The sequence below is a fragment of the Saimiri boliviensis genome, chromosome 3, assembly GCF_048565385.1.
Source record: "Saimiri boliviensis isolate mSaiBol1 chromosome 3, mSaiBol1.pri, whole genome shotgun sequence".
Lineage (NCBI taxonomy): Eukaryota > Metazoa > Chordata > Mammalia > Primates > Cebidae > Saimiri > Saimiri boliviensis.
Window position 1 is genome coordinate 160509982 of NC_133451.1, and position 16041 is coordinate 160526022.

Consider the following 16041-nt stretch of genomic DNA (forward strand, 5'->3'; position numbering starts at 1 on the left):
CTCACCTTATGATCCACCCACCTCGGCCACCCAAACTGCTGAGATTGATAATTTCCTTTTATTTAAAGGCTGTATAGTCCATTATATGTATTGTAGGGTAGGAAAAACTTTTCCACTATTCTCTTATGTTATGTGCCTGAGGCCTGTGAATTAAGCTGACAAAAGAAAGACTAAAAGTTAAAAAAGTCTGGCTGGGCACAGTGGCTCACGCCTGTAATCCCAGCACTTGGGAGGCTGAGGCAGGTGGATCACGAGGTCAGGAGTCCAAGACCAGCCTTGCCAATATGGTGAAACCCCGTCTCTACTAAAAATACAAAAATTAGCTGGGCATGATGGTACACGCCTATAATCCCAACTACTGGGGAGGCTGAGGCAGAAGAACAGCTCGAACCCAGGAGGTAGAGGTTGCAGTGAGCTGAGATCGGGCCACTGCACTCCAGCCTGGGTGACAGAGCAAGACTCTGTCTAAAAATAATAATAAAAATAATAAAGTTTGGGCTGGGCGCGGTGGCTCAAGCCTGTAATCCCAGCACTTTGGGAGGCCGAGGCGGGTGGATCACGAGGTCGAGAGTTCGAGACCATCCTGGTCGACATGGTGAAACCCCGTCTCTACTAAAAATACAAAAAATCAGCTGGGCATGGTGGCGTGTGCCTGTAATGCCAGCTATTCAGGAGGCTGAGGCAGGAGAATTGCCTGAACCCAGGAGGCGGAGGTTGCGGTGAGCCGAGATTGCGCCGTTGCACTCCAGCCTGGGTAACAAGAGCGAAACTCTGTCTCAAAAAAAAAAATAAAGCTTACAAATGTATTTGATGTTAATATATTTTAATGAAAAGAAACAAAAAATAGTATTAAGGAGTGTACATACAAATGAAACTAGAGAACTGCTAAGAGTCCCTAACACGTTTATGTACTCAGGAAAGTATTTCATCTTTTTTTTTTTTTTTTTTTTTTTTGAGATGAAGTTTTGCTCTTGTTGCCCACCTGGAGTGTGATGGCGCGATCTCAGCTCACTGCAACCTCCACTTCTCAGGTTCCGGCAATTCTCCTGCCTCAGCCTCCCAAGTAGCTGGGATTACAGGCATGCACCACCACCACACCTGACTAATTTTGTATTTTTAGTAGAGACGGGTTTCTCCCTGTTGTTCAGGCTAGTCTCAAACTCCTGACCTCAGATGATCTGCCCCCCTCAGCCTCCCAAAGTGCTGGGACTACAGGCATGAGCCATGTGCCCGGCCAAAAGTATTTTATCTTTACAGCCATCAGTGAATAATTTGTTTTGCTACTTCTTGAAAATGTGCAAAATTTCTTTTAAAAATTATTTATTTATTTATTTATTTTTTGAGATGGAGTCTTACTCTGTTGCCCAGGCTGTAGTGCAGTGGTACCATCTTGGCTCACTGTAACCTCTGCCTCCCAGGTTCAAGCAATTCTCATCCCTCAGGCTCCCAAGTAGCTGGGACTACAGGCATGTGCCACAATGCCTGACTAATTTTTTTGTATTTTTAGCAGAGACGGGGTTTTACCATGTTTGTCACGCTGGTCTCAAACTCCTTACCTCGGGTGATGCACCCTCCTTGGCCTCTCAAAATGCTGGGATTACAGGCTTGAGCTACTGCACCTAGCCAGTGCAAAGTTTCATAAGTTTAAATATACAGTCTTAATTAGACCAGTTTCTTAATGTCCCAAGACAGATTGTAGGTACAGAATTTCAATTGTGTCTCAAAGAAGTAAAAACAAAACAAAATTCAATCTATTCTCTACATACAGGCAGAAAGAGGGAGAGCAGAGACCCCTTCCTACATCTGCTATTTCTAGTTGCCTTCAGCTTGAAATAATTAATATGGCAAAACAGTATATTTTTGGAATAGCGTACTCGGATCCCCTTCAGTATGTGCCACCTTTTGTTTAGCCATTTATTTGTCAGTGGACATATGGGTTGCTTCCACCCTTTGGCTATTGTGAGTAGTGCTCTCTCTCAGTCCCTTTGGGTATATACCCAGAAGTGAAATTGCTGGATCATATTATAATTTTCTTTTTAATTTTTTGAAAAATTACCATACTGTTTTCTGTAGCAGCCACACCATTTTATTTACATTCTTACCAACAGTCAGGGTTCCAATTTTTTCACATCGTTGCCAACATTAAATTTCTGGTTTTGTTTTGTTTTGTTTTTTATTGTAGTTATCCTAGTGGATGAGGTGGTATTTCATTGTTGTTTTGATTTGCATAACTTTAATGATTAGTGATGTTGAACATGTTTTCTTGTGCTTACTGTCCATTTGTGTATCTTCTTTGGAGAAGTGTTTGTTCAAGACATTTGTCCATTTATTAATTAGATTTTTTGGGTTTTTGTTGAGTTGTAGGAGTTCTTCATATATTCTGGATGTTAGCCTTTTAAGCAATATGTGATTTGCAAATATTTTCTCCTATTCCAATACTCTTCTATTCAGTGTGCTAAATGTATCCTGGGATTTACAGAAGTATTGAATATTGATATAGTCAATTATCTTTTTTTTTTTTTTAAGACAGAGTCTTGCGTTGTTGCCCAGGCTGTAGTGCAATGGCACGATTTCGGCTCACTGCACCCTCTACCTTTCAGGTTCAAGTGATTCTTGTGCTTCAGCCTCCCTGGTAGCTGAGACTGAACATGTGTGCCACCACACCTGGCTAATTTTTGTATTTTTAGTAGAGACAGGGTTTCGCCATTTTTGCCAGCCTGGTGTCAAACTCCTGACCTCAGGTGATCTCCCCGCCTTGGCCTCCCAAAGTGCTGAGATTACAGGCATGAGCCCTGCACTCAGCTTTTTTTTTCTTTTGTTGTCTGTGAACCTCATCTTTTTATATTGATAGAACATAGAAACAGTGAAATACAAGAATCTTAATTTCTATTGCTTGATGTATTTTAACCTATTCACATTATTTCTGAATATGTAGTTACTGAAAAGTAAAACTTCATGAGGAAAACTTTTCAAAATATTAATATATACATGTTAAAAGGATAGGATGAGAATGTATAGGGAATGATCAATATTGTAATAGTTTTTTAAGGACGGTTTTAGGAAATGAATTTTTTTCCAAGTTGAAACCCTCTAAATCTATAGGCACTAATATTACAAGGGGTCTCTTTCCCTAAGAGGAATTTAAAGAAGGTCATTTTACTAAATTATTTTTTATGTATTTTCTGTTTACCCCAGTCATCCACACTTGTGCATGATTCAATACTAGGTAAAAAGAAAAGTGAACGATAAAGGATATTTTCAGTAATTTTTTGTAATACAGTTTCACCTTGCATTGTGTATCAGAATTCCTTGTGCAGGGCTGGGCAAGGTGGCTCACGCCTGTACTCTTTGGCAGGCCGAGGTAGGCAGATCGCCTGAGGTCAGCAGTTTGAGGCCAGCCTGGCTAACATGGTGAAACCCTGTCTTTGCTAAAATACAAAAATTAGCCTGGCTTGGTGGTGGGTGCCCGTAATCCCAGCTACTCGGGAGGCTGAGGTGGGAGAAACACTTGAACCTGGGAGGCAGAGGTTGCAGTGAGCCAAGATCACGCCACTACACTTCTGCCTTGGCGACAGAGCAAGACTCTGTCTCAAAAAAAAAAGGGGGGTGGTGCTGGCAAGTTGACCAAATAGGAACAGCCTGGTCTGTGGCTCCCAGCTTGATGCAGAAGGTTGGTGATTTCTGCATTTCCAACCAAGGTACCCAGATCATCTTACTGGGACTGGTTGGACAGTGGGTGCAGCCCATGGAGGTAAGCTGAAGCAGGGTGGCACACCACCTCACCCAGGAATCACAAGGCGTTGGGGGATTTCCCTTACTTAGCCTAGGGAAGCTATGAGAGACTGTACTGGGAAGAATGGTGCATTCTGGCCCAGATACTAAGCTTTTCCCATAGTCTTCACAACTGGCAGACCAGGAGATTCTCTTCGGTGCCTACGCCACCAGGGCCCTATGTTTCAAGCACAAAACTGGGTGGCCATTTGGACAGACACAAGGTAGCAGCAGGAGGTTTTTGTTTTTGTTTTTGTTTTTTCATCTCAGTGACACTTGGAACACCAGCAAGACAGAACTGTTCACTTCCCTGGAAAGGGGGCTGAAGCCAGGGAGCCAACTGGTCTAGCTCAGCACCCACATCCACGGAGCCCAGCAAGCCAGAATCCACTGGCTTGAAATTCTCACTGACAGCACAGCAGTCTGAGGTCGACCTGGGATGCTTGAGCTTGGTGTGGGGAGGGGCATCCACCATTGCTGAAGCTTGAGAGGCAGTTTTACCCTTACAGTGTAAACAAAGCCACTGGGAAGTTCCAACTGGGCAGAGCCTACTGCAGCTTAGCAAGGCCATTGCAGCCAGATTGCCTCTCTAGATTCCTCCTCTCTGGGCAGGGCATTTCCGAAAAACAGGCAGCAGCCCCAGTCAGGGACTTACAGATAAAATCCCCATCTCCCTGGGACAGAGCACCTAGGGAAAGGGGCAGCTGTGGGCACAGCTTCAACAGACTTAAACATCCCTACCTGACAGCTCTGAAGGGAGCAGTGGATCTCCCAGCATAGCATTTGAGCTCTGGTAGGGAACAGACAGCCTCCTCAAATGGGTCCCTGACGCCTGTGTATCCTAAGAGACACTTCCCAGTAGGGGCCGAGAGACACCTCATACAGGAGATCTCTGGCTGGCATCTGGTGGCTGCTCCTCTGGAACGAAGCTTCCAGAGGAAGGAACAGCCAGCAATCTTTGCTGTTCTCCAGCCTCCACTGGTGATACCCAGGCAAACAGGGTCTGGTGTGGACCTCCAGCAAACTCCAACAGACCTGCAGCAGAGGGGCCTGCTAGAAGGAAAACTAACAAACAGAAAGGAATATCAACATCAACAAAAAGGAGGTCCACTCAGATACCCCATTGAAAGGTCACCACCATCAAAGACCAAAGGTAGATAAATCCATGAAGATGGGGAGAAACCAGCATAAAAAGTCTGAAAATTCCAAAAATCAGAATGCCTCCTTTCCTCCAAAGGATCACAACTCCTCACCAGCAAGGGAACAAAATTGGATGGAGAATGAGTTTGATGAATTGGCAGAAGTAGGCTTCAGAAGGTGGTTAATGACAAACTCCTCCAAGCTGAAGGAGCATGTTCTAACCCAATGCAAGGAAGCTAAGAACCTTGAAAAAAGGTTAGATGAATTGGTAACTAGAATAACCAGTTTAGAGAAGAACGTAAATGACCTAATGGAGCTGAAAAACACAGCATGAGAACTTCGAGAAGCATACATAAGTATCAATAGCCAAATAGATCAAGTAGAAGAAAGGATATCAGAGATTGAAGATCAACTAAATGAAATAAAGTGAGAAGACAAGATTAGAGAAAAAAGAGTGAAAAATGAACAAAGCCTCCAAGAAATATGGGACTATATGAAAAGGCCAAATGTACATTTGATTGGTGTACCTGAAAGTGACGGGGAAAATGGAACCACACTGGAAAACACTCTTCAGGATATTATCCAGGAGGACTTCCCAACCTAGCAAGGGAGACCAACATTCAAATTCAGGAAATAAAGAGAACACCACAAAGACGCTCCTTGAGAAGAGCAACTCCAAGACACGTGATCGTCAGATTCACCAAGGTTGAAATGAAGGAAAAAATGTTAAGGGCAGACAGAGAGAAAGGTGGGGTTACCTACAAAGGGAAGCCCATCAGACTAACAAGGGATCTCTCTGCAGAAACCCTACAAGCCAGAAGAAAGTGGGGGGTCAATATTCAACATTCTTCTTTTATTTATTTATTTATTTATTTATTGATTTTTTGAGACGGAGTTTCGCTCTTGTTACCCAGGCTGGAGTGCAATGGCGCGATCTCGGCTCACCGCAACCTCCACCTCCTGGGTTCAGGCAATTCTCCTGCCTCAGCCTCCTAAGTAGCTGGGATTACAGGCACGCGCCACCATGCCCAGCTTATTTTTTGTATTTTTAGTAGAGATGGTGTTTCACCATGTTGACCAGGTTGGTCTCGACCTTGTGATCCACCCGCCTCGGCCTCCCAAAGTGCTGGGATTACAGGCTTGAGCCACCGCGCCCGGCCAACATTCTTCTTTTAAATTTCATTTTAGGTTTTGGGGCACATGTGAAAAACATGCAAGATTGTTGCATAGGTACACACATGGCAGCGTGATTTGCTGACTTCCTCCCCTTCACCTCAACATTCTTGAAAGAATTTTCAACCCAGAATTTCATATCCAGCCAAGCTAAACTTCATAAGTGAAGGAGAAATAGAATCCTTTACAGACAAGCAAATGATGAGAGATTTTGTCACCACCGGGCCTGCCTTACAAGAGCTCCTGAAGTAAGCACTAAACATGGAAAGGAACAACTGGTACCAGCCACTACAAAAACATACCGAATTGTAAAGACCAACAGCGCTATGAAGAATCTGCAACTAATGGGCAAAATGACCAACTAGAATCACAGCAATAGGATCAAATTCACACATAACAATATTAACCTTAGATGTAAATGGACTAAATGCCCCATTAAAAGACACAGACTGGCAAATTGCATAAAGAGTCGAGACCCATTGGTGTGCTGTATTCAGAAGACCCATCTCACATGCAAAGACACACATAGGCTCAAAATAAAGTGATGGAGGAATATTTACCAAGCAAATGGAAAGGGAATAGAAAAAAAAAAAAAAAAAAAAAAAAGCAGGGGTTATAATCCCAGACTTGATAAAACAGACTTTAAACTAACTCTCCACCCCAAGTCAACAGAATATACATTCTTCTCAGCACCACATTGCACTTATGCTAAAATTGACCACATAATTGGAAGTAATACACTCCTCAGCAAATGCAAAAGAATGGAAGTCATATCAAACAGTCTCTCAGACTAAACTGAACAACCTCCTTCTGAATGACTACTGGATAAATGATGAAATGAAGGCAGAAATAAAGATGTTCTTCGAAACCAATGAGAATGAAGACACAATGTACCAGAATCTCTGGGAAACATTTAAAGCAGTGTGTAGAGGGAAATTTATAGCACTAAATGCCCACGAGAGAAAGCAGGAAAGATCTAAAATCAATACCCTAACATCGCCATTAAAAGAACTAGAGAAGCAAGAGCAAACAAAATCAAAAGCCAGCAGAAGACAAGAAATAGCTAAATGAGATAGAGACACAAAAAAACCTTCAAAAAAATCAATGAATCCAGGAGCTGGTTTTTTGCAAAGTTCAACAAAATAGACCACTAGCCAGACTAATAAGAAAAGAGAGAAGAATCAAATAGACTCAATAAAAAATGATAAAGGGGGTATCACCACTGATTCCACAGAAATACGGACTACCATCAGAGAATAATATGAGCACCTCTATGTGAATAAACTAGGAGATCTAGAAGAAATGGATAAATTTCTGGACATATACACCCTCTCAAGACTGAACTAGGAAAAAGTTGAATACCTGAATAGACCAATAACAAGTTCTGAAATTGAGGCAGGAATTAATAGCCTACCACCCAATAAAAACCTAGGACCAGACAGATTCACAGCTGAATTCTACCAGAGATACAGAGAGGAGCTGGTAACATTCCTTCTGAAACTATTCCATGCAATAGAAATAGAGGGAATCCTCCCTAACTATGTTATGAGACAAGCATCATCCTGATACAAAAACCTGGCAGATACACAACAAAAAAAGAAAGTTTCAAGCCAATAACCCTGATGAACATCAGTGTGGAAATCCTCAGTAAAATACTGGCAAACCAAATCCAGCAGCACATCAGAAAGCTTATCCACAATCAAATCGGCTTCATCCCTGGGATACAAGACTGGTTCAACATATACAAATAATAACAAATAAACATAATCCATCACATAAGCAGAACCAATGACAAAAACGACTACAACCTCCATCTCCAAGTTCAAGTGATCCTCCTGCCTCAGCCTCCCGAGTGGTTGGGAGTACAATGCATGTGCTACCATGCCCAGCTAATTTTTGTATTTTTTTGGTAGAGATGGGGTTTCACCATGTTGACCAGGCTGGTCTCAAACCCCTGGCCTCAAGTGATTTACCCATCTCGGCTTCCTAAAGTTTCAGGATTACAGGCATGAGCTTCTGTGTCTAACCTCAATAAAGCTATTTTTAAGAACAGGCTTTATAGAATTTCCAATGGATTTGCCTAACATTTATTTATTTTTCATTTTTTTATTTTATTGAGATGGAGTCTCATTCTGTCACCCAGGCTGGAGTGCAGTGTTGTGATCTTGGCTCATGCACGTTACTCTGTTTCCTGGGTTCAAGCAATTCTTCTGTCTCAGCCTCTTGAGTAGCTGGGATTACAGGCATGTGCCACCATGCCTGGCTCATTTTTATATTTTAGTAGAGACAGGGTTTCACTATGTTGGCTAGGCTGGTCTCGAATTCCTGACTTCAGGTGATCTGCCTGCCTCACCCTGCTGGTATTATGGGGGTGAGTCACTGCATCCGGCTGTATCTGCCTACCATTTAAAATGGACAGATTTTTTAAAAAAAAAGAAAGAAAAATTCAACCCAAGGAAGCGGAAAAGTAAAAATAAATTAAATAAATAAATAAATAAAAATTGACAGATAGTGTTGCAGTTAATCATTACAGTTTTCAAGCAGTAAAGAGCAGCAGAAATAGTGAATTTTCTTTTAAGGTATAGCCATCTTGAAGTATCCTGGTTTTCTATAACCCCCATGTAAATGATCATTTTCCTTATTCCTAGTCTTTCCCTTCAGTCAGTTATCTCCTCCAAACAACACAGGATAGAAGCGTAGCACTTCCTGTCTAACAAAGTAGCCTTTCCCCCATTTTTGCTGTAAAAACTTAAAGCTTTTCATTATTTCCATTTACAGTAAAGCACATGAGTATGGAGAAATAGATCCTCTGTTTTTTTTTGTATTCATTATCAATTATGATGAGGGACTGTAATTGTATGCTCTCTTAGTATTTGTTTTCTTTCTGATAATTAAAATCTTATTGCTTGATAATTTAGGCATTTGTATGTGTAAATTTTAGGTTCAGAATGATATTTTAAAATCCATGCCACAGTTCAGAAAATTGTATCTGTAATAGTGATTAAATTATTATAAGTACAAATAACCTAGTTTGCCTCTTCACAGGGTTTTCTATAGTGATAATGTCCATATGGCCATATCTCCAAAAGGTTTGTATATTTCAATCTATTTTTCCCTTAAGTGACTACAGTTTAGTAATTCTTATGTAGTTAAGCATTTTCTAAAGAGTCTCCTTGGTATTCTCTGGTTTAGTCTTTACAGCAGTAACGAGATGATAGTTCCTTGAAAGAGGCTTATAAGCAAGGTGACCATATGCTTTATTGTGCAAGCCAGAACTCTTTTGAAGAGAAGGGAATGCTGTAGGAAGAAAAACAGGATCATACCCAAGTGGTCCCAGGCAAATATAGACATATGGTCACCTACTCAGAAGCCACATTCACAATCCATCATTACCTGTTCTCTAATAAAAAGGAAACTAATAATAGTCTGAATTCTCAAAGTGTATAAATAATATTTTTGTGGAATAATTTAATGCTTTTCTGATAAATTAATTTGGACTATCAGAAAAGATCTTAAAGACTGAAATATATATATTTTTTGATGCTGTTATTACTAGAAGGGGAACAGGGGGTGACATGAAGATGTCACATTCATGACATGATGTTAAGCTACCTACTTTGTTACGTAGCTTAACATAATTGATCAAGTCCTGTCAATTATATCTTAAATCTCCAGGAAGGAACTTACCAAAAATCAATATATAAGTTGGTTACATAATTCATTGACAACAATATGTTAGTAAAGGTTCTTAAAGCGTTCCTCTGTATTTCCTGACCTTCTACTCCTTATCCTACTACTATCTGATTAACTTTGCTACTGCACTGAAAGTGCTCTTGTAAAGTTTCCAATGACTTAATTGTTGATCACACAGTACTTTTCAGTCCCTACTTTAGTGACATCTGAAAAGCATTTGATGTTGTTGTCTTCTCCCTACTTCCTGAAACCACCTGTATTAGTCTGTGTTCTGTTGCTTATAACAGAATATCCTAAACTAGGTAATTTATTTTTAAAAGGAATTTACTTCTTACAGTTACGGAGGCTGAGAAGTCCAAAGTTGAGAGACTACATTTGGTGAGGGCCTTCTTGCTGGTGGGGACTCTCTGAAGAGTCCCAAGGCAGTGTAGGATATCACATGGTGAGGGGGCTGAGCATGCTATATCAGGTCTCTCTCCCTCCTCTTATAAAGCCACCAGTTCCACTCTGTGATAACCCATTAATACATGAATTGATTAATTGCCACATCTGGCTAATTTTTTTTATTTTTAATAGAGACGTTGTTTCACCATTTTGGCCAGGCTGATCTCGAACGCCTGACCTAGGTGATCCTGCCTCAGCCTCCCAAAGTGCTGGGATTACAGGTATGAGTCACAGCGCCTGGCCTGGAAAGCCTTCTCTGACTGTCCCTTACCACAGTTTGGGTCAGAAGGTTTTCCTGTGTACTCCCATTTCCTTTTATCATTAGCCCTTAATGTGGAGTGTCCTAACACTGAATTTACGGAGAGTTTACTTACCTCTCCTATTAGATTGTTAAGATTGTTTTGTTTTTATTAATTCCTTTTTTTTTTTTTTGAAATGGAGTCTCGCGCTGTCACCCAGGCTTAAGTTCGGTGGCGCAATCTCAGCTCACTGCAGCCTCCACTTCCTGGGTTCAAGTGATTCTTCTTTCTCAGCCTCCCAAGTAGCTGGGATTACAGTTGTGTACCACCATGCCCAGCTAATTTTTGTATTTTTAGCAGAGACAGGATTTCACTATGTTGGCCAGGCTGGTCTCAAACTTGTGACCTTGGGTAACCTACCACCTCAGCCTCTCAAAGTGCTGGCATTAGAAGTGTGAGCCACCATGCCCGGCCCAGTTTTTATGAATTTCTACTTTTTTGAAAATGCTTTTCGAAAAAATATTTATAAAGGAATATAAGAAGAAATACAGATTTTATGTTTTACTGGTTTAGTGCCGTATTTTCATTATTTTGAAAATTATATTACATGAAATTATTAGTCATTACACTAAAAATTCTTTCCATACTGCTAGAGTCATTGGAATTGGGCACAATTCTAGAGCAATGTCTTCTCTGCTAAAAAGATATTTTCATATGTCAAATTATTGATTTCTTGGCATTTTGTTTTAAGTCAAAATTCTCAAAAGAAGGATATTAGTAGTGATTAGGTGTACTCAGCATACTATGTTGAATTTTGAAAAGTACTCTCCTTTCTCCAGATATTTTGAAAACTCTAAAGAGTTTTACCATCAGGCCTAGTGCTGTGACTCACATACCTGTAATCCCAGTGCTTTAGGAGGCCAAAGTGGGAGGATTGCTTGAGCCTAGGAGTTCAAGACCAGGCTGAGTAATAATATGAGACCTTGTCTCTATAAAAAAATTTAAAAAGTTAGTTGGGTATGGTGGTGCTACTCTCTGTAGTCCCAGCTACTGGGGAGGCTGAAATGGGAGGATTGCTTGAGCAGAAGAGTTTGAGGTTACAGTGAGCCAAAATTATGCCACTGTATTTCTGGCCTGGGTAACAGAGCCAGACCCTGTCTCAAAAAATAAAAAATAAAAAGCTTTGCTTTCAAACGGCTACACATTTAACATTAAAACTGAGTTTTCATTGCTTTTTTGAAAATTAATTTAAAATTTTATATAACATGAAATTATTATTTTCTACTTTAATTGAGACAACAAAAGGTAACACAGGGAGAAAATGAAAAAGAGTACCTAAAATGAAAGATACTTTAAAGGCTAGAACTTTAAACTTTATATATCATTATACTTTTGCCTATTATTTCTTATGCCCCATAAAGAAAAATATACCTAAATATTTTCAACTTAAATATCTTTAGGGAATGGCCAGGTACGATGGCTCACACCTGTAATCCCAGCAGGAGGCTGAGGTGGGCGGCTCACCTGAGGTCAGGAGTTGGAGACCAGCCTGGCCAACATGGTGGAACCCCATCTCTACTAAAAAAAATAACAAAAATTAGCTGGGCATGGTGGTGCATGCCTGTAATCCCAGCGGCTTGGGAGGCTGAGGAGGCAGGAGAATTGCTTGAACTTGGGAGGTAGAGGTTGCAGTGACCTGAGATCGCACCATTACACTCCAGCTTGGGCAACAAGAGCAAAACTCTATCTCAAGAAGAATAAAGAAATAAAATGAAAAATAAGTAAATAAGTATCTCTAGGCAACAAAAGATCATAGTTTTCCTTATTAAGTTCTACCACTTATCTATATTTGTTTAAATTTATTTCCTAAAATTTGATAAAAACCATTAAATAGGAAGATCAGAGATAGAATCTTCCTATGTTGCTTAGACTGGAGTGCAGTGGCTTTTCACAGGTACAACTGTGGTACATTACAGCTTCCAACTCCTGGGCTCAAGCGATCCTCCTGCTCTAGCCTCCCAAGTAGCTGAGATTACAGGCATGTGCCACTATTCCTGGCTTAGCCTACCATATATGAAAAAAATAATCTGGCCGGGTGCAGTGGCTCATACTAGTAATCCCAACATTTTGGGAGGCCAAGGTGGTAGAATTGCTCCCTCCCAAGGCAGGAGGCTTGCTTTGGGAGTTGGAAGCCCGAAGTTCAAACTCAGCCTGGGCAACAAAGGGAGACCCTGTGTCTACAAAAATAAAAAAATTAGCTGGGCATGGTGGTGCATACCAGCTACTCAAGAGACTGAGGTAGGAGGATCACTTGGGCTTCATACTCATCACTATTTTTTCTTTCGTTTTGAGATGGAGTCTCGCTCTGTAGCCCTGGCTGGAGTGCAGTGGCTCTATCTCGGCTCACTGCAACTTCTGCCTCCTGGGTTCAAGCCACTCTCCTACCTCAGTCTCCTGAGCAGCTGGGACTACAGGTGTATGCCACCATGCCCAGCTAATTTTTTTTGTACTTTTAGTAGAGATGGGGTTTCATCATGTTAGCCAGAATGGTCTCGATCTCTTAACCGTGTGATCACTTGCCTTGGCCTCCCAAAGTGCTGGATTACAGGCATGAGCCACGACACCCGACCCGTGATCACTTGGGCTTCATAGGTCGAGGCTGCACTGAGCCATGATCGCACCACTGCACTCCAGCTTGGGTGACAAAGTGAGACCCTCTATCAAAAAAAAAAAAGAAATAAAAATGAACAATAGTATCTTTTCTAAGCGAACATTTTGTTTTTCTGAAAGTATTTCATTTTCTGAGGTGTTTCATTTGGTTCTCCCCTTATGTTCATCATGATATGTAAACCCTTTTAAAGTGGTAGAATATTGAGTTGTCTATATTGAAAGGAATAATTTATAACAGGTTTATTGAGAGAATTGTCTAACAGCTTTTGTGTTTTTATTATCTTCTTCTGCATTTGACTCTTTTGCTTAGTTTTTTTAGATTTACAGTGCTGACTGTTTAACATGTAGGGTAGCATAAGTCTAAATAATTCTATTTACAAGAATTAAAGAATAGCTTGTATTATTTTTCATGATGTTATTGCTGTATGAGTATATAGTGTGTATCTTTTTAACCAAGGTTTATATGAACCAGAAATTTCCATAGTAATTCTTAAAAATGAGCTTCCCAAACATTTTCCCCTTTATACTGTCTGTTGTTAGCACATTTAATTCTATTGTCAGAAGTTTGAATCTCTTACTGTAAGTAATAGTGTTATAAAACTTATTTGTGCCAGGCGCGGTGGCTCACACCTGTAATCCCAGCACTGTGGGAGGCCGAGGCGGGTGGATCACGAGGTCAAGAGATCGAGACCATCCTGGTCAATATGGGGAAACCCCGTCTCTACTGAAAAATACAAAAAATTAGCTGGGCATGGTGGTGCGTGCCTGTAATCCCAGCTACTTGGGAGGCTGAGGCAGGAGAATTGCTTGAACCCAGGAGGCAGAGGTTGCGGTGAGCCGAGATCGCACCATTGCACTCCAGCCTGGGTAACAAGAGCGAAACTCCGTCTCAAAAAAAAAAACTTATTTGTTAGAATTGTTTTTATTTTTTAATAGGAAATTTTATGTGGTAAGACAAATGTATTTAGGTTTTAAAGCTTACTTTTCTTGGATGACAGTTCTTAAAGCACTTTACTTTTTTCTGCAGATTGATCAGACAGCTGATGCGAGTTTTTTGGGCTGGGTTATTGCTTCATATAGTCTTGGCCAAATGGTAGCATCACCTATATTTGGTTTCTGGTCTAATTATAGACCAAGAAAAGAGCCTCTTATTGTCTCCATCTTCATTTCCGTGGCAGCCAACTGCCTCTATGCATATGTCCACATCCCAGCCTCTCATAATAAATACTACATGCTGATTGCTCGTGGATTGGTGGGATTTGGAGCAGGTAAGTTTGTATGTATGTTTCATTGTGTCAAATTCACATTCATTCTGACATTTATGCTCACTTTCACCTGGTGTCATCCCTTTTTAGACTCATATTTTATAGTTCAACATACATGTCATTGTAAACAAATATTTTTCCTATCATTCTGCCTTTGCTCATGATGTTCTCATTACCTGTGGTTTCTCTTCTGTTCCTATCATTCTTCATCCTTCAAGATTCAGTTCAAGCCAGGCATGGTGGCACGAACCTATAATACCAGCTACTCAGGAGACTGAGGTGGCAGGATCTCTTGAGCCCCAGGAGTTTGAGAACAGCCTGGGTAACACAGGGAGACCTCCATCTTAAAAAAACAAAACAAAACAAAACAAAATTAGATCCAATTCAAGCTCCACGTTTTCCACAAAGCTCTCTTGGGCTACCCCTTAAGAGATTATTTTCTTTTCTGACATGTTCCTTGTAGTATTGTACTGTTTTTATCATTTTTCACTAGCCAGACAATAAACTTTTTTTTTTTTTTTTGATATGGAGTCTCACTCTGTCACCCAGGTTGGAGGGCAGTGGCACAATCTTGGCTCACTGCAACCTCCACCTCCTGGTTCAAGCGATTCTTCTGCCTCAATCTCCTGAGTAGCTGGGATTACAGGCACCTGCTATCACTCCGGCTAATTTTTGTATTTTCAGTAGAGTCGGGGTTTCACCGTCTTGACCGGGCTGGTCTTGAACTGTTGACCTCAAAATGATCTGCCCACCTCAGCCTCCGAAAGTGCTGGGATTACAGACGTGAGCCATTATGCCTGGCTTGGTTTTCTTATAATGCCATTTTTTTACTCATTCGTATCATTAACTGTTTTCATATTACTAAAACTTCTGTGGTCCATTGGTTCATGTATTTCCTTAATAAAAATACCTTACTTGCTTTGTATGATCATAAAAAGGAAGCAGTAACTATACTATTGACCAAGATTTGTTCTTCTGTATAAAGTTAAATTTGAATGAATTTTATAAACTGAATGATACTTTCTTTTACTTTGGATTATTGTGTCTTGCTTTTAAGGAAATGCAGCAGTTATTCGATCATATACTGCTGGTGCTACTTCCCTTCAGGAAAGAACAAATTCCATGGCAAATATAAGCACATGTCAAGCATTAGGTTTTATTCTAGGTCCAGGTAGGTGTTCTTCACTTATCATTACTTGAATTTGAATTGGGGAAACTATTGAGGCACAAATATTCTTTGTAACCCAAGTATAAAACTTTATAGCTGAAGGGAAAGGGAAGAAAGCTAACTTTTTTTTTTTAATCCAGCAATGAGGCTAGACTCATTTTATCTTGATGCCAATCCACTAAATTCAGTGCTATTAGTCCCCTTTTTAGTTGAGAGTGCCAGTGCATAGAGAATCTAAGTAAATTGTCCAAGGTCACCCTTTTGCTGAGTATTAAAAAAATTAATCAGGCCGGGTGTGGTGGTTTATGCCTGTAATCCCAGCATTTTGGGAAGCCGAGGCAGGTGGATCACCTGAGGTCAGGAGTTTGAGACCAGCCTAGTCAGCATGGTGAAACCCCATCTGTACTTAAAATACAAAAATTAGCCTGGCGTGGTGGCGGGCACCTGTAATCCCAGCTACTTGGGAGGCTGAGGCAGG

General features: G+C 40.7%; 1 protein-coding gene across 3 annotated transcripts in view; it reads left to right on the plus strand.

The window, feature by feature from the left end:
• MFSD8 (major facilitator superfamily domain containing 8) overlaps window positions 1-16041 on the plus strand; it is a 45528-nt gene that overhangs the window by 7712 nt on the left and 21775 nt on the right. For 2 of the 3 annotated variants that reach the window (XM_010338356.3, XM_039479076.2), the window contains exons 3-5: window positions 9130-9173; window positions 14158-14398; window positions 15453-15566. In XM_010338356.3, the coding sequence (XP_010336658.1) occupies window positions 9130-9173; window positions 14158-14398; window positions 15453-15566 (399 nt within the window). The remainder of the gene's footprint in view (window positions 1-9129; window positions 9174-14157; window positions 14399-15452; window positions 15567-16041) is intronic. The other variant, XM_010338357.3, reaches the window with a different exon arrangement.